Below are 19,162 nucleotides of genomic sequence, written 5' to 3' on the forward strand. Positions count from 1 at the left end.
AGTACTAGTATTCCAAAAAAACATTTTACATCTCTTAATTACCCTCCCTAATCCCCTTCATTAATTTGATCTGCCGATTACCAACGCGGGGGCTTATCGCCCTGAATAAATAACTCGTTAGCAGCTCATAAGGTAAATCCGTCTTTTACCTTATGAGCTGCTAACGAGTTGGTGATTGGCAGACCAAATTAATGAAGGGGACTAGGGATGGTACGTAAGAGATATAAACTGTTTTCTTTGAAATACTTTACTGGGATGGCTAGGGTACAGTAATAGGCACACACTAGACACCTTGCTGATGTGTTCGTCGTTGACTTTGTCAGAGTTAATCAGAGATAATCTGGTAACAGCGTCCACAGATTAGTAACTTACCCTTGCTTGCTTTGGCGCATTAGGAAATCAAAGCAACTAAGGGGGTGATAAAACTTCGCGTAAGATTGCCAAAGGCAAAATACATGGCACAGTGAAGAAGAAAAAGAAATATTTACAAAACCAGTGCTAATATAAAACCAAGACACCAAGGCTTGGTAGCATAAATCTTTATTGGCAATATATATCATATTCAAACCTTTTAAAATAAAATTAACAATAGAAGAAACACGTGCTGAGACCAAGACACCTCTACCCGCACCACCACCTCGAGGGGCGGGTATTTAAACAACCCCCTCATTTTACAGTCAGGTGACAAACACAGAAGAAGTAGTGGAACTTCGGGGGTGTCGATACACTAACATCTCACTCACTCACTCACTCATTGTATGTATGTATGTATGTATGTATGTATGTATGTATGTATGTATGTATGTATGTATGTATGTATGTATGTATGTATGTATGTATGTATGTATGTATGTATGTATGTATGTATGTATATATGTATGTATGTATGTATCTCTCTATCTATCTATCTATCTATCTCTATCTGCCTATCGATCTATCTATATATCTACCTACCTATCTATCTATCTATGTATTTTAGTATATATCTATGTATAGGCCTATATCTCTGTATGTATCTACGTATCTGTGTATGTATGCATGTATGTATGCATGTACGTACATACGTAGCCAGACTCAGAGTTGTTCTACGTATTGCACGACTTCCGCGTTTGCTGGAATCGAGAGAAGCCGAGGACTTTCAGACCATTGCTGCTGTACTGAAAAATAAGATGTATGGATGATTTAGTGCTACGCGGAGATTTTAATTGATTGGAAGGTTTTGGTCACGTGATTACGGTCGTGCAAGTGACACCAGATTGACAAATACATCATCATAATTGTTCAAGAATACAAACGATAAACAAACAAACTTGGCGACGCACACCAAGCGGTATTTTGCCGACTAGGCGTATAAGTAATGCGTACCAACCGTTCGAGCTTTTAGCTTTCCTTCGGATCTGGGGCGGGCCTGGAGCTTGGCGTTGACGATTTCGATCAAAGAATCATTTGAGAATATCATCCTCGACTTTTGAAGTGAGAGTTCCGTCAGGCCGAAAACCCAGGGAGATGAGGGTAACATTCATACACCTACTGCAACTATTAACTGGAATTTCCGTCTTTTCCCTCGGCCAAGGTAAAGTAAAACAAATGTTTTAGCTTTCCAACTACTAATTGACGAAACGGCGACAAGTGCTTTTTAGTCATTCGATAGCCATCCTTTAGCTTATTTTAAACGGTGTTATGTTAACTGGATTGATATTTTATGTTTCTTTTTCTAACGCTCTTCTTCTGTTCGATCGCGAGCAAAGTGTTCTGTCAATATTAAAGCAGTTGTCTCGAACAATGTTAGATTTACCAGGTACTGCAACATACTTACCATCCCAAAATAACTTCAACACTTATGACCAGCCTAGTGCATCTGCAACGGACATTCCGATGTCCCAGGTGAAATATTTTGAGTTCACGGAGCAAGGCTAAAATCGCGCAACAGTGCCAGCTGACATTGAGCGTTGCATGTATGACAGTAGAGATCGTTTTCAAACGTGTGAATTGTGTTTTTGTCGTGAAAATGACCATGTAATCAGATGAATTGTAGAGACATGACATCACGATTACGTGGGATGACAAAATCCAAGTTCCCACCTAACTATCGTTTGCGTCACGTTGGGAAAAAAATCCATGAGTTCGACAAGGCATAAGAATTTTATTTTTTTGCGTTGTCAAGTTTCCTGGAGTGCCGATAATTCTGTTCAACATTGATACACATACATCAGACAGACAGGGAATCAAAACACTTAAGGCAAATCGTTGAAAAAACACCTCCGGTTTTACAAACAAAAGAAAACAAAGCCTTTGCGACGGCAGTGATATTTATTCCGATCGATTTAAAAACAAATGCTTTACACTGTTAACGAATGCCATTGATCCTTGGTTAAACCACGCACTTTGAAACGGCATCAATATATGAACGACGGTCACTTTATTTCTGATCCGGGGATTTCAAATATGGCTCATTACACGGTTATTATTAAAAGCTGTGGACCGCCGCAACCAAACAACGCCATGCAGTTTAACGGGGAAACTTCATCAGCTGAAGTGGTATTCGGTCACGAGTTGATTATATTATTAGACGGGCAACATTTTGTTCCATCAATCAATGGGTTAGCCTGGTAGGTAGACCGGGCCCCTTGAGGTCAGCCAACTCGGCGTGATGGGGGTGCTTTCTCCGCCTGTTGCCTGTCTCCGTTGCTAAACAAGTTTAACCTATTTTCATTGTACTTTATTATAGTTTTGCCAGGTCAATATTTGTGGTTTGTCCTCGACACAATTGGAATGGTTTCCGCCGTAGGTTGTGACAAAGACGAAACGTGCTCTGTGCCATAATTGTGGAACAAAGATATTTTCCCCTCCATGGGTCTAATCGTCCCTAATAATATTTTCAACAATGCTGTTGGTATTGAGATTGAAAGCATGAGGCCTGACCAAATATAAAATACCACCTGGGTATAAGATTGGATATTTGTTTTGGAGGCTGACAAACATTCCCATTATATTTTATGTGTTCTGGAGGTGTTGTCTTTGCGGTGCTTCTGTGTGTTTTTTCAAGTAGTTGCGTGCTCTCATCGGGGTTTACCAACAAATGACACGTCGAAGGACGCTCATACACATTATTTGGAGGTTTCACTGAAGTTTCCATGGCACCGGTTTGGGAAATATGTGAATGTATGATCTTGGGTCAGGGGCAGATTTTTCCTATAAGAAGTTTCAGATCAGTCATAGGGTTAACACAGGGATGGCGGTCATTTTCAGTTGTCTGTTACGGGTCTATTCCAGGTAGAATGCGCCTCGGAGACAAATATTCTGACTTTCAAAATTTCCCCGTGTATTATTCTTGTCTACCGCTGGCGGGGGCTTATTAGATGAGGAGAAGATAAAATTTTCACCGTCTCAGGATCTTGCAAATCGAAAATCATATTTTTCTCATTGACTTTACATAATTTTTAGTTTAATGAAATAGAGGTTAATGAGAATAAAGAACTATTACGGCGACCACTTGTATTTTTTATCATTGATTTGATAAGAGAATAAGTTGAAATTTTCATTGAGGAAACTTTGAGCAAAGTCATCCACTTTCGAGTTGAACGCTACCTTAGGGGATCGTTATATTATTACAGGCGGGGAAGGCCAGCAAAACTCCGGATTGTCTGAAATTTGAAAAATGGGAATTGGTTACGGGTTTTTCAGTACCGGGGGGAGGTGTCGTTTGATTTCTACTAGAATGTCAACCTTGCAAAAAGGCTCATTCCAGTGTAACATTATGGGGATAATAAGGTGTCTCCGTTTGTTTTGATTCTCTGAACTCATTACACTATGGTCTGAATACGATAATCTTATTAACTTGTCTTGGCAAGTCTATAACTACCTTGTCTCATCATGGCTTTTACCAGCAGAGTGGTAGAGGCAGGATCCAGGCGTCTTTTAACTGAACTTCGGCAGACATCAGTGCAAACTACGAGACAGTGCTTAGTCAGTATATGATACGTGGACTCATATGTCACAAAACGTACGATACTTGACTCTTTATTTTCACTCTATTTTGGCTCCCTATCAAAGTAAGATCTGTTTCAAATATACATTTACATGAAGTGCACTATAAAAGTTTCAGTATCAACGGCGGTGTTTACATTGAATCATGATTTATAACCCACACATATCATATAGTATAAGATATTTGACTCTTGACTCCATGATATAATCTGTCTTAAATTAAGATTTATTTCAGATAATACGTTTATTTAGATATGTTTATTTTAATTTTCAACTGCCTTATAGCAGATATTAGGGAATAATAAGCTAGGTGACATAGGTTCCCTGATAAGTGGTCCATAATACGCTAATTTATGGTTTTTTTTGTCAATACAGAGTGTATATATTTGCAGGTAGTGGCAATGTATCATTAACAATTGGATTTTAATTCTACATTTACACCTGGCTGTCTGTATCAGCAATAGTTTCTAGGTGTACTTCCCACAGCTTGTTGAAATACCCAATTATCAGCCTGTCAACATTGATTGTATATTTGCACATGCGCATTGTTAATGTCGATAGTCAAATTTCAGTCCCCGATTTGAAGTCAATTGTCAACAATACCACTGGATATCACAACACGACAAGCTGCATTTCAGACTATTTCATCTTCAGTGGGCAGTGATGTTCAATATTTTTGACAGAGGAGCCAGAAGATTTTTGCAAACCCACTCCCGACTATAGTATGAACTCCCCTAAGTCCGTTTAATAATCTGAGACTTGCTTGGCAAAATTTCAACGGTCAAAACAACATTTCTAGTCCCTTAGTGGATATTGTCGGTGAACGATATTGCCTCTGAACTGACTGATTGAGGATGGAAAGAGGCTAAACTGAACTATTGATGTTACCAATAAATCATTCGAAACCTTTGAAACGTCTGTACTTCAAAGTCGAAAAATATGGCATGCGCATGTTTGAAATTGGAGTTGAAACGTGTTGCTATGTCCGATTTCTGCGATTTTAAGGTCCAACATTCTTCTTGTTGCCAAAATCCTCATTCTTTACTCCGTATCCTAGGTACTCGTTCAGTGAGCTCATGTACCGATGATTAAATCATTTGAAGGAATAGAACTGCACATAAGGAAACCAACAATTTATTGGGTCTGTCAGAATTAAGTTAGCTATATTGACTGGAATTTTTCACATAGCAAAGTTAATTTAACCTATCGCTTCTCGGCCTTTTGGCTAAGATGTGTAGTATCTGTTCTTATCAGCTTAATATCTGATACGTTGCTCACCGAGCGGGTCGAAATTAAACTGATTTTTGGAATTGGGCCATGGAATGGGGGCTTGCTTCGTCCTGGCCATGGATTGACACCGTATTGCAGTACCTCCGGGAACGGTCCACCAAAAACAAAGTTAATTTCACCTGCTAACATGTACTGCCGTTTCGATAAGACTGAAGAAGCCTGAACCCACACTTGAAAATTTCACAAAATCAATAAAATTCACAGGACCAGTCGCTCCTAAACGCTATTCAGGGCCCTGAGAAAACCCTATCGTTTTCATATTAAGATTGGACTCAGTGTTCTACATGTATACCAATGATTCCTCTAACCTGCTCAACCCTTATTCCCTGTGAAGAGGGCCAAACCATTGTAGTGAAAGGGCTAAAAGTAAAAGAAAAACTACGAGTTGTCTGAAATTTGGCTCACGGTTTTTCAGCACCAAAAGGGAAATCACTTGACTTTTAAGAAAATGCCAACCATGACAAAAAGCCTTTTCCAGAGTAACATTCTGGGAGGGGGATAAGGTGTCTCCGTGTGTTTTGATTCTCTGAACTCGGTACACTATAGCCTGAACACGATTGTCTTATTAACTTGCTTTGGCAAGTCTATAAATACCTTGTCTCATTATAGCTTTTACCAGCAGAGTGGTAGAGGCAGGATCCAGGCGTCTTTTAACTCAACTTCGACAGACGTCAGTGCAAATTACGAGACAGTGCTCAGTCAATACATGATACATGGACTCGTATGTCGCAAAACGTACGATACTTGACACTTTATTTTAACTCAATTTTAGCTTTGTATCAAAGTAAGATCTGCTTCAGATATACATTTGCATGTCGTGCACTATAAAAGTTTCAGTATCAACGGCTTTCTCACAAAAGATTTTGAGGTGTTTACATTGAATTATGTTTTATAACCCACACATATAGCATAAGATAATTGTCTCTTGACTCCATGATGTAATCTGTCTTAAATTAAGATTTATTTCAGATAATACGTTTATTTAGATATGTTTATTTCAATTTTCAACTGCCTTATAACAGATATTAGGGAATAATAAGCTAGGTGACATAGGTTCTCTGATAAGTGGGTCCATATTACGCTAATTTAAGTTTTTTTTCAATACAGAGTGTATATATTTGCAGGTGGTTGCAATGTATCATTAACAATTGAATTTTAATTTTAGATTTAAATATATATATATATATATATTGCTCAGTGAAACATATGCGTAATTAAAAGCCTAATAACTGTACTTCAGCGCTTGGCTCTCAGTATCAGCAATAGTTTCTAGGTTTACTTCTCACAGCTTGTTGAAATACCCAGTAATCAACCTGTCAACATTGACTGTATGTTTGCACCGCATTGTTAATGTTGATAATCAAATTCAGTCCCCGATTTGAAGTCAATTGTCAACAATAACAGTAGATATCACAACACAACAAGTTGCATTTCAGACTTTTCATCTTCAGTGGGCAGTGATGTACAATAATTTTGACAGAGGAGCCAGAAGATTTTTGCAAACCCACTCCCGACTATAGTATGAACTCCTCTAAGTCCGTTTAATAATCTGAGACTTGCTCGGCAAAATACTTTAATTCAACGGCCAAAACAACATTTCTAATCCCTTAGTGGATATTGTCGGTGCATGAACGATATTGCCTCTGAACTGACTGATTGAGGATGGAAAGAGGCTAAACTGAACTATTGATGTTGCCAATGAATCATTCGAAAGCTTTGAAACGACTGTGAGAGATGTTCTTCAAAGTCGAAAAATGTGGCATGCGCATGTTTGAAATTAGAGTTGAAACGTGTTGCTATGTCCGATTTGAAAGTCCAACATTCTTCTTGTTGCCAAAATCATTACTCTTTACTCCGTATCCTAGGTACTCGTTCAGTGAGCTCATGTACCGATGATTAAATCATTTGAAAGAATAGAACTGCAGATAAGGAAACCAACAATTTATTGAGTCTGTCAGAATTAAGTTAGCTATATTGATTGGAATCTTTCACATTGCATAGTCGAATTTCATCGACTCAAATATACTGTCGTTTCGATAAGACTGAAGAAGCCTGAACCAAGACTAGAATCTTTCACAAAATCAACAGAATTCACAGGACCAGTCGCTCCAAAACGCTATGAAAGGCCCTGAGAAAACTTTACCGTTTTCATATTAAGATTAGGCACAGTGTTCTACATGCATTGTATACCGATGATTCCTCTAACCTGTTCACCCCTTATTCCCTGTGAAGAGGTACACAATCACCAAAGATAACAATGCGTTTGGGCCATACCATTGTAGTGAAAGGGCTAAAAGTAAGTTGTCTGAAATTTTAAAAATGGGAATGGATTACGGTTTTTCAGCACCAAAGGGGAAATCACTTATTTTTAAGAAAATGCCCACCTTGTCAAAAAGCCTTTTCCAGAGAAACATTCTGGGAGTTGAGGGGGAGGGGGAATAAGGTGTCTCCGTGTGTTTTGATTCTCTGAACTCGGTACACTATAGTCTGAACACGATTGTCTTATTATCTTGCTTTGGCAAGTCTTATAAATACCTTGTCTCAACATGGCTTTTACCAGCAGAGTGGTAGAGGCAGGATCCAGGCGTCTTTTAACTGAACTTCGACAGATATCAAGTGCAAACTAAAAGACATGGCTCAGTCAATACATTATGTCGAAAAGCGTACGATACTTGACACTTTATTGTCACTCAATGTGGCTTTGTATCAAAGTAAGATCTGCTTCAGATATATATGTACATGAAGTACACTATAACAGTTTCAGTATGAACAACGTTCTCATAAAACACTTGGCAGTGTTTAAAATTGAACTGTGTTTTAAAGCCAAACACATTTCTTAAGATATTTGACTCTTGACAGAGACTATTTTTATTCCATTGTGTAAACTGTTTTTAATTAAGATTTATTTCAGATAATACTTTTATTTAGATGTGTTTATTTTGATTTTCAACAGTCTTATAACAAATATTTGGGAACGATAAGCAATGTGACATAGGTTCACTGTTTATGATATTTTTGTCAATACAGAGTGTATATATTTTCAGGTAGTAGCAATGTATCATTAACAATTGAATTTTAATTCCAGATTGTAACAGATATATATATATATATATTATATATATATATATATATATATATATATATATATAATATATATATATATATATATATATATATTTATCACATGAAGTGGCCCGAATTTTCACCTGTGTGACGTAGAACAGGACGGATAAGAAATCCGAATTACCCCTGTTGTACGTCATCAACCGGAACTTTTTTCTTGCATGGTACCGTTCATGCGTGTGGGTCGCGACGTGAACACAGACCGATTTGTCGTGATCGATGCCGTGCTCTCATGACATTTTTACAAAAAAGGTGCCCCGATAAATCCACACATGGAAACATAGAAGGCATGTCCAGCGAAATTTCGAGTCGCTAAAACTATTGCTGTTCCCGAGAATCGAATGGGGATACCGCTGATCCAGTCGAGTCGCCTCGTAAAGTTCAATGTGGACGTCGTACCTGGCGATCCCGGTTGGCGATAAACCTGAAATCTACACCTCAACGGAAGTTCAACTGAATAAATGATTACAGTATAATCTTCGGGAAAGCGACATACAGGCACAAGCATAAAGTCATTCGACTAACAACGATAAATTTCCTTCATCATACAAACAATTCCGTAAATTCTTGCTGGGAATCAGACCTGTAGCGCGGCGTAAAGGCTGTAGCACTAGCGAAGACATCAGCTGTTGAGCTGTACAGTGCAGCGCTGTGGAATCCGATGTACTTCGAAAGTTGACTCAGACAACACTCAAAAGAGTTTCCGTCAAGTAAAATTTGGAGTATCTACGGGTGAGATATATGTCACTGCAAACATCAAAGTCCTTAAGACGAAAACATTGACGACCGAGATCGGGATCAACGAGTTGACACCGGCATGGCAGAGACCGGTGACGGCAGCGTTGTGGGCATAAACATACAATGAGGTACACTCTGTGTGTCATCGAACGGAATCTTTCGCGCTCGCCACGGTCGTAAACTTGTGTGATATTTTGAAAAGCCACGGAATCTCTGAGAATGAGAATTACTGTTTCGATCGTGTCGTTGCATTTACTTCATAAACTATTTTTAAATATTCTGAATAACTCTGAATACTATGGCTATCCGTCGCTAGCATGATGAAAGTTATGTCCACCGTACCGATGGCCGACTTGCCTTGGCATCGGTAGAGGGCGAGACAATGATTGACAGGTTCACGTGACAGAATCCGTAAGTCTGGTTGGTGGAGATACCATTTGATGTAGCAAATTTCAGCTTGATGGGATTTATGAATGAAAGTATCTCCTGGGTGACTTTGCTCTTTAAATGAAAGTAATCCGCGTAAGTAAAACACAAATCGCGACGAAATTCATGCAATTTGTTACGATAATTTTGATCCATTCACGTCAAAAGAAAAATAAGAAGACTGTTCATGTGATAAATATATAATCCCATGGTATTTTTCTCTGTTTGACGTCATCGTATACTCGCGTTTTCGCGGAGCCGCACAACTTCTCGCCTTCGGCTCGAAGTTGTACGGCTCCGCGAAAAAAACACTCGTATACGATGACGTCAAACAGAGAAAAATACCATGGATTATATATATAATATATATATATATATATATATATATATATATATATATATATATATATATATATATATATAAACATTGACTGTATGTTTGCGCATGCGCATTGTTAGTGTTGATAATCAAAACCGGGCCTCGACTTGAAGTCAAATGTCAACAGTAACACGGGATATAACAAACTGACGAGTTGCATTCAAGACTTTCTCATCTTCAGTGGGCAGTGATGTTCAATAATTTTGACAGAGAAGCTAGAAGATTTTTACCAACCCACTCCCGACTATAGTATGAACGCCCCTATCGGTGTAACAATCTGAGACTTGCTTGGCAAAATAGCTTAATTCAACGGTCAAAACAACATTTCTAATCCCTTAGTGGATATTGTCGGTGAACGATATTGCCTCTGAACTGACTGATTGAGGATGGAAAGAGGCTAAACTGAACTATTGATGCTGCCAATAAATCACTCGAGACCTTTGAAACGTCTGTGAGAGATACTTCTAAGTCGATAAAGTGGTGTGCGCATGTGTGAAAATAAAGTTGAAACGTGTCACCATGTCCGATTTGAACGTCAAACATTCTTCATGTTGTCAAAATCCTTATTCTTTATTCCGTATCCTAGATACTCGGTTGATGAGCTGGCTGGGTCTTCACATATGATTAAATCATTGGAAAGAATAGAACTGCATTTACGGTAAACATCAGCAATCTAGAGTCTCCGAGATTTAAGTTAGCGATAAGGGCTGGAATGTTTCACATAGCAACGTCAAATTTCATCAACTCAAATGTATTGCCGTTTCGATAAGACTGAAGAACCCGAACTCACACTTGAAAATTTCACAAAATATATAGAATTCACAGGACCAGTCGCTCCTGAAAGCTATGCAGGGCCCTGAGAAAACCCTATTATTTATTTATTCATTTTATATTAAAGGATTACCCATTTACATGCTCAAATCGAGTTAAAGTTACCCAATAAGGCTGTAATCTCCCATGGGTCTTAATTAAACATACAGAATTAAAATCCAATAAGTGTTACAAAGACAATGAAGTCTAATAGCAAACAAAATAAAAGATATAAAAATGTTATAAAAAATTAACAAAGTATAAAAGAATCAAAGAAAACAAAAAGTTTATTTGTCAATATTATCCCTATCGTTTTCATATCAAGATTGTGACAGTGTTCCACACATGATTCCTCTAGCCTGTGCACCCCTTATTCCCTATCAAGAGGTCCATAGTCACTACAGATAACAATGTATTTGGTCCAAACCATTGTAGTTAAAGGCTGAAAAGTTATTAAAAAAGCAGGCGAGTGGGGGCACCTCTTGCATAACATATACTTCGCTGTATCGTTCGATGAGGTAAGACATTTACAGTGTCAAGGCGTTTTACAATTCGACTGCGGTGTGTCTACGTGCTGTATGACTTCAAGCCATTCCTGATGCCATGAAATCAAAGGAAGACAAGTCAAAGTCATGTACATGACTTTTCTAATTCACAAGTCGTGTCTTATAGACACTAGCAAGTAGTGTAAATCATGTTCTTTGATAAGGAAATCAAACAGCAAGTAATACTGGCAGGTGTTTGGTCTGAATGGATGATGAATCCATGAAAAGTCATATTCGCTTTCAAAACTCGGGGATAATGTGTTAGTCAACATTTGATGTTTACAGGACGACAGTACTGGGATGGAAATAGCAATACTATGTGCATTGTACAGGCACCTCTACTGTGACTGCATACCGATATAAAGAAGTAAAATTCACGATCACGATCTGCCACGACCTTATGTTTACTAATTCAAAGCAAACATTGTCAAGATAATGAAATGCTGCAAGTCGGGTCAGGTCTGTTGGCACGTTTTTGATGAAATGCCTAATAACGATATGAGTCGTTGTTTAGCTAATAAATAAGGTGGCTAATAATACGTGAACCCCTACACATATGTTTTAGCGACGGTCACACAGCTCAGGTATATTTTGAAACCACTGAGTGAATTCTGTTCAAATTCTCATGAGGCTGACTCTGCATGCAATATTATTTTTATTGCATACAATAATGCGCTATGGGACACACCTGAAAGCACGCCCTTCATATGAGAGAAACCAGTGCTTGTCTACGGGTAACAAACATGCCCTTTAGGGAAAATTGCGAATTGTACTATAGCGTAGTATTGGTCAAGTTTTATTCAGTCTTGCCCACGTTGGTAGCTTGTTACGATACCTGGTGTGAGTATACCTTCTCTGATTCATCAATTCGAAGCAATGTCAAATTCAAATGACATTCCATGATCAGACATCTTTTCAATCTATTCAGTGAAATGTAGACACTGTGATGGATGAAATTTACAGAGCTTTTAATATTGTGCGCGTTAAATGCCATGAAATACTAATGAAAATGTTTCAATAGTTGCAGAATGTCCAAACATACCTCACCAGCACTATAGGCGAGGACTCGAATATTTAACTGAGAACAGGAACATGTGTCCCACGCATTGACCCTCACGAACTATAACAAATAATATAGTAATGTGTACTAGAAGATTTGATATTAATTATGAAGTTCTAGGGGGAGAGCAGTACAGGTTTTTACAGCATAAATCTCCCCTTAATCCAAAAGGCTAATAATCTTCTCAACTCAGATTATTTCTGTGCGTTCAGGTAGTATACCGCCACCAACAGGATTGTCGGCAGAGGCATTGAGTTCAACGTCTATAAAGGTTACATGGAATGCCGTCACAGATCCAGATTTAACTGGGTACAAGATCAAATGTGGACTAGATTCAAGCATAGTGCAGATAAACGACGTCAGTCCGAATGAAACAGAAACAATATTTGACAGTTTAAAACCGTACAGGGAGTATCAAATACTCGCGCAGTGTCAAGGTCCAGGCACAGCACTTGGGACGATTGAGTTCATTTACTGCAGGACACTAGAGGACAGTAAGTCAATAAGTTGTTTTCCTTCGTCTTTCCTTTTTCTCATATTGCTTAGTAATAACCTCGTAGAGGGCAAATCAGAACATTTAAATGGACATCTCGTTCTGTTTAAATCCTTTCGTAATCGGATGATCCTTTATCACCAGTGTGTAGTCATTTCATGTAATGAGTCTACTGCGCATAAGCGAAAATCCGCGTGCAACAAAAAATAGTTTCAAATCGCTTTTCTTCTTTCATCGGGTAATTTTGCAAAATAGTCCCAGTTCTTTTTTTTCGATCATTTTTTTTAACGTGTGTCATTACATACGTGCTAAAATTCCTGCTGATGTGCAGCGTGCTCGGAAGGTTATATATGATTGGTCGATTGTCACTATTCACAGCAACTTAGGGAGTTTTTTCGTAGTATTTAATTACAACGGTAAGATTCAGCCACCCAATTGGATATCAGCTACCGAGATGCTGCACATCAGCCCTAAAATTTTTATAAACATTAAGTCGACCAGCCGTGATCACTATTAAACACGATTGGAACTAATTTGGGATAATTAGATGGTGAAGTTATGTCTTTAAAATATGCAAATGTAAGCTAATCTGCTTTTCTTTTTAAGTTACACACTTGTTTTTGTGAGTAATTTGTAATATTGAGACATTCAGCTATAGGGCACCTAAGATTTTTGAGAAATTTGAGAAATATGAAGATCCAATTATCCCAAAATAGTTCCACTCGTGTTATTAGAAGAACTTAAAAGTAAGGTACAGGAGTACTATTTGTCGTTGAACTCACATTATCCCTTCACCTGTAGTGGCCTACAAATACAATAAATACAAATCGATCTCTTGTCACCATCCTCATAAATATTCCTGTTACAAATCTTCTCACTTCATGCGCGGTGTCTTCTTCCAGGTCCGAGTGCGCCACCTCCCGACGTCACAGCAAATGCTCTCTCTTTTCACGCCGTTGCTGTTACTTGGTCAGAGGTGGTTGAAGACAGCAAAAATGGCGTGATTCTTGGTTATCGCGTTCTCTACAACATGGAAAGCACTCCCCAAGATGAACATCGCGTTGAAGTTTTGGAGGAAACGACAACAGTGGTAAACGTAACCGGACTCGATGCTGGTACTGCCTACGATTTTTCTGTTCTGGCTTTCACGTCCGTGGGAGATGGCCCTGCAAGTGATGTCGTTCAAGAGAGTACGTTTATGCCGATAACGACAACAGCACCAACAACGGTGACGAAAACAAACTTCATGGACACTACGCAAGGAAAAGGTAGGAGAAGGCGATACATTCTACGAGCTTTTTGTGTGAAATAGTGGCGTTTGCTTCCTTTCGAAATAATCCGCAACGTCCGGGCCAACTTTTTTATATACCGATAATTAAGTGTTGCCATTTTAGGAACAACAGATGTACAACTCTGAGGTTTGTTTAAATGTGTGGATGATCAATATCACAAATACACTAACATGCGCGTTATTTTAATAATGAGACGGTTGATGACGATGCCATTAATTACTGTAAACGCACAGTTAAGATCAGATAAAGAAATCACGCAGAATAAGTTTGCGCATTATTCCAATTAATAAGGCTTTAGTAAACTTTTGAAAAGCGACCATTATAGCAAGTAATTAAAGCGACATTGGACATGCTGAAAATTAGAAAACTGAGAAATAGCCGGAAATGAGAACAAGAACGACGTGCAAACATTTACAGTTATAACGATACGTAAGCAGAGTGCAAACACCAACGAGTTCAAGTTGTCGAGAGTTGAAATCCGTTGACCAACAACAAACAACGATGTATTTCAACCGATATTGTTAGTATCCATAGTCAAATAAGCAAAATCTAACCAAAATAACTTCGGACAGTTTGACTTTGTCCATTCTAATATTGTGATACGAGAGAAACAAAATAAATAATAATTGCAATTAGTTTTATAATCTTCATCATTGTTCCCGTGGAAGTGATAGGCTATTCGCCCAAAACACTTATAAGTTCAAAATAGGACTAAAACCCCGTAATTGCCTCAATATTTAACCAATCGCCAGGTTCGTTCAATGTCAACGAACACAAATGATGGACTATTACAGGGTCAATTTAAGTATTGAAACTATTATAATATTATATCATTTCAATCTTTGTGAGATAAATTCTTTTATACAAGAAAACTGATACTGAAAAATATCACTCATTCCGGGTTGTTATTTAAGATTCTATGACCTAAAAACGTTCATAACCTTTTAAAAATCGGTCGAACATTATTTGCATATATTTTTACATTTCACTGAACATGATCTTTCGTCCATGCGTACAAGTTGAGCAGCGCGCCGTCTTGTTTTTATGATGCTTAGTGGGAAGGCCATGGGTTGAACACGTGAAAAGCGATGTTCTGAAGCAGGTTTTTTGGCAGGTAGGCGAGTAAAATTTATCATCGGCTGCAAGGAAACTTTATTCTATGCTAATCGGACAACTCAGAAGAAAGCCCAAGTCAGAATTCGGCTTTTACGTCGGGTGTCGGAGGATGGCGAAATCATGCGCAGAAAAGAGGGAAATGGAGAATTGCGAAGTGGAAGAGAGTTAGGGGTGTTCGCAAGGACTGAGTTGATAGAGATGAAAAATACGTGTGCGTTTTGGAGAACTTTTTAAATCTTAGTGAGAGGACAGATACGGACAGCTTTCATGTTGCTAGAAATTTCATTGTGTTGAAGGAACATGAGAATAGAATGTTTCTGTACTATCAAAGACGGCTCGTTTGCTACCTCAGTACACACATGTACATACCAACCTCATTCCAAATGGACTGCTTTGAAATATCAAAATGAGAAGTGTACCATAAACACGATTGGAACTAATTTGGGATAATTGGATCTTCATATTTTTCAAATTTCTCAAAAGTGCTTGGTGCCATATACCTGAATGTAGCAATATTACAAATTACTCATAAAAACAATCGTGTGTGGATAGAGGGACTGTGGTGTAACTTAAAAAGAAGCAGATGAGCTTACATTTGCAGGTAAAAACGACCTTACTTCACCAATTATCCAAAACCAATCGTGTTCATAATATAGAATTCTCAGGTGCAACAAAAGTACTGATATAGTCCGCGTTTTGGTGCGAGTAATAGTTTGGGGTAGCCGTATAAATGTGTTCGAACAAAACTCCCGTCCGCTAACTTTCTCAAAATGCGCATTTCTCTTTTATTTTCGAATATAAAGTCACTGACCTTGAACTTTTGACGTCACCCCTTAATCGCACTACAAGAACTTCATACATTGTAACAAGAAAAGGAAATTATTGTAAGATGATCTTCGACTTCTGACCTGTGACCTCTATCTTCAATGCAGGTGATATATGTGCAACTGTGCCTTGTCAAAACAATGGCACTTGCATCGATGAATATTTGGACTACACTTGCGACTGCGCAGTTGGTTGGACTGGTAATAACTGTGACATTGGTAAGTCTCAAAATACAACTGTACATGATCAAAAGGTGGCCAGCTTTTTTACTTTTGGGTCTGATGCTAAGAAACCTTTTGATGAAGATACCTTCGAACCAAAAGGGGACAGTATGTCGAATCTTTTAATAATAGTCCGACAAACATTGCCATTTGTCTTAATTTTCCTTTTTATTTTCATGTCTTTCATTTTAATTTAATTTTAATTTAATTTATTGACAGAAATGTGAGAGGATACACATATTGACTGGTCATAAGACTGGTCATTTATTTCCCTGGGGCATGTGGGTAGTCCCCAGACAATCTGTTCCATAAAGCTGGAAGCCGAGGCAGACAGACCACTCGTTGCGACTCACAGGCTAGAGGAAATACCAACCTATGCTGTTTCCCGAATACAGCCAGTCAATATCTGTTTTATGATAAACCTTACAAATATCCCCATATTGGAATTGGAAATCGAGAAATCTCTCAGTTACCATACATTTCGGTCATGGACAAAACTGCTTTCTTGATGGTTCTTGGAATGAGTGCATGCGTAGTTGTCGCTTTCAAACTTATCAAGGTAACAGTTGACCGAACTATTAACCAGTCGGGTAACAGTTACCGGGATCTTTTCATATTTCAGTGCCAAAATAATGTACACCGCATGATAAATTTGGCGAATTACGACTGAAATGTAGGAACAAGTCTATTCTAATAGCCACGGTCGAGTTATGTTACGTTGTAATTTCAACAGTGACAAAATTATTAAAGTATCCCATTTCTTTTTTACATTTTGACAGCCGACCCGGACCAGATATCAAGCCCCCTCGTAAACACAGCAGTGGTTGTCGTCAGTCTGGTAGCATCAGTAGTCATTGTCGTTGCCGTGATCGCCGCGTCCGTTCGTCTCTATAATCTCAAGTGTGCCAAAAACATAATTACGCCGGTGACGTCACGAGCGGAAATGACGCAAGCCGCCGCTTAGTGTCCAAGAGGATGAACAGGCATGACGTCCACGACTTCAAGGAGTTTTCAATGATATCGTTTTTATTCGCCTCAATCTATGCAACTCTCAATTTTTGCGCAGATCTTCACATGGAAGTGACGTCAAGTTTATTCTTGGTCATGGTGTCTTAAAAGTTGCTACATCTCTAGGGTTTATTTAATGATAAAAATGATTCTCGTTTTCTTTATTGGACGAAAAAGAATATACACCAAAATCACAACAGTTCAAGATGTCTCAACAAAAAAAACACTTTACATGTAATAAATCAGACATATACCCGGACTACAGACAGGTTGATATGTTCGACAAAGATAATAGTATTTCTTGATTATTACCCAATGGCAATGCCCTTCTTCTTCTGTTGATGAGGCAGTAAAATTACTGTCAGCTTCTACGGATTAAAGCGATAATACTGCATCGCTTTTGAACTCTCTTATATCTGTATCGGTATGCTGAAGCTGGTTCTTTGAACAAAGTTGGTCACGGAAGAACGGTTATGCTAAAGATTTACATCTCCTCAGACTTCCGAAGGGTGTCTGATACTTACAAACTACTTTAGTGGTTAAATGTGAAAAGTATGACATTATGACAATAGCTGTAACCTCCATTATCATTTTCATCATTATATTTGTGCAAAGCCCGAGTAATTTTTCTTAATACTCTCCTTATAAAGTATGGTGATGTACTACAATTGCGGACCCAAAATAAGCGGAGCAGAGTACATTGTGGAGTGCAATGTTTGCTGGAGTCCATTATGGGCCGGAAGGGGTACATTATTGCTATCATTTTATAAGCGATGTCGATGAATTTGTAGATGTAGAAAACATCTTGGGTCACAATGCTGGATAATCGGACACATTATCAGTAATAATCTGAGGGTATGACGTCACAAAATTCACTGGTATTGACAAAGCTATGATGTAATATTTAACACAACACACATAGCAGTCTGTGTGAGTAACTTAAATACTAGTGGTAATTTCGACAGAAACAAATATAAGGAGGAAATTTAAACAAAAGTTACAGCGAATGAAGTTTTGATTACATGAAGATTCATTCGGGGTAGGCGAGGCGTCATATCGAACTTAAGATATTTAATTACGGAAGTTAAGTATCATTGACGCGAATTCACTCTAGTGAAGTTCAAGGTACTATGCCAAAAGTCACGTGATGCTTCATTCATTTGTGTTCTGTGATTCCTTCAAAAAGTATTCGGAAAACTGGGTGGCGGTGTGCATCGGAAATGATAATTTATTGTACTTTTGTAATAACCTTTGGCACACATTCTTGCTCCATGGCGCTCTCTTGTCCTGAAACAGTGGCACGAATAATTTATATAGATTTGTGAAATTCCTGCACGCAAGGGAAATATTTCCTTCCTATGTAAGGGAATTTATGATATGGTGATTTTCTGTGCTTTTCAATTGTATATTAAATGATTTTTCGGTGAAGAACCCTCAACAGTTGCACCACATTCTGATTGCGATGGTTTTGTTTGGCGAACATCATTTTACTGTAATCTTAATAGATTTACATTTCAAATAAGATGAATATTTTAAGTGTAGCCTACACATTGTGTTATGAATGCGACTATTTATTTTGATAACCAGTATCTTGTGTGTAATTTCGTTACGTTCCTAAGTAAATTGAAGAATAAACAAGCGATGCAACGCCCTGAGTTTTAGTTTAATGTGCGAATGCAACGATGCTGGCGATAATGAGTCGGTCTACCTGACAGGAACGCCATACATGGAGTGTTTTTGTCGTGTCCGGTGACGAGTGGGAACCGAAAACGCCAGCGTCACCAATGATGTCTTGCTGGCCGCAAAGAGAGGCGTCGTCGCCGACCGCACCGCGGCGATTAGCGGCGCC

The 19,162-nt window shown here is 38.4% G+C and overlaps 1 protein-coding gene and 1 non-coding gene across 2 annotated transcripts; both read left to right on the top strand.

Moving 5' to 3' along the window:
• The first annotated feature begins 1,066 nt into the window (after positions 1-1,066).
• Positions 1,067-18,958, top strand: LOC139121278 (receptor-type tyrosine-protein phosphatase S-like). Its single transcript, XM_070686052.1, has 5 exons — positions 1,067-1,573; positions 12,571-12,852; positions 13,754-14,119; positions 16,192-16,302; positions 17,085-18,958. The coding sequence occupies exons 1-5, from the start codon at positions 1,507-1,509 to the stop codon at positions 17,267-17,269; spliced, it is 1,011 nt and encodes a 336-aa protein (XP_070542153.1). The 5' UTR covers positions 1,067-1,506; the 3' UTR covers positions 17,270-18,958.
• Positions 5,193-5,380, top strand: LOC139122262 (U2 spliceosomal RNA). The gene has a single exon (XR_011549423.1). It is a non-coding gene; the product is annotated as a U2 spliceosomal RNA (small nuclear RNA).
• Positions 18,959-19,162: the final 204 nt, after the last annotated feature.

The sequence above is a fragment of the Ptychodera flava genome, chromosome 21 (assembly GCF_041260155.1).
Source record: "Ptychodera flava strain L36383 chromosome 21, AS_Pfla_20210202, whole genome shotgun sequence".
Classification (NCBI taxonomy): Eukaryota; Metazoa; Hemichordata; class Enteropneusta; family Ptychoderidae; genus Ptychodera; species Ptychodera flava.

Coding starts and splice junctions, on each gene's coding strand:
- LOC139121278 (XM_070686052.1), top strand. CDS start 1,507: ATGAGGGTAACATTCATACACCTACTGCAACTATTAACTGGAATTTCC. Junction 1,574..12,570: donor CGTCTTTTCCCTCGGCCAAG/GTAAAGTAAAAC, acceptor CTGTGCGTTCAG/GTAGTATACCGCCACCAACA. Junction 16,303..17,084: donor TGGTAATAACTGTGACATTG/GTAAGTCTCAAA, acceptor ACATTTTGACAG/CCGACCCGGACCAGATATCA.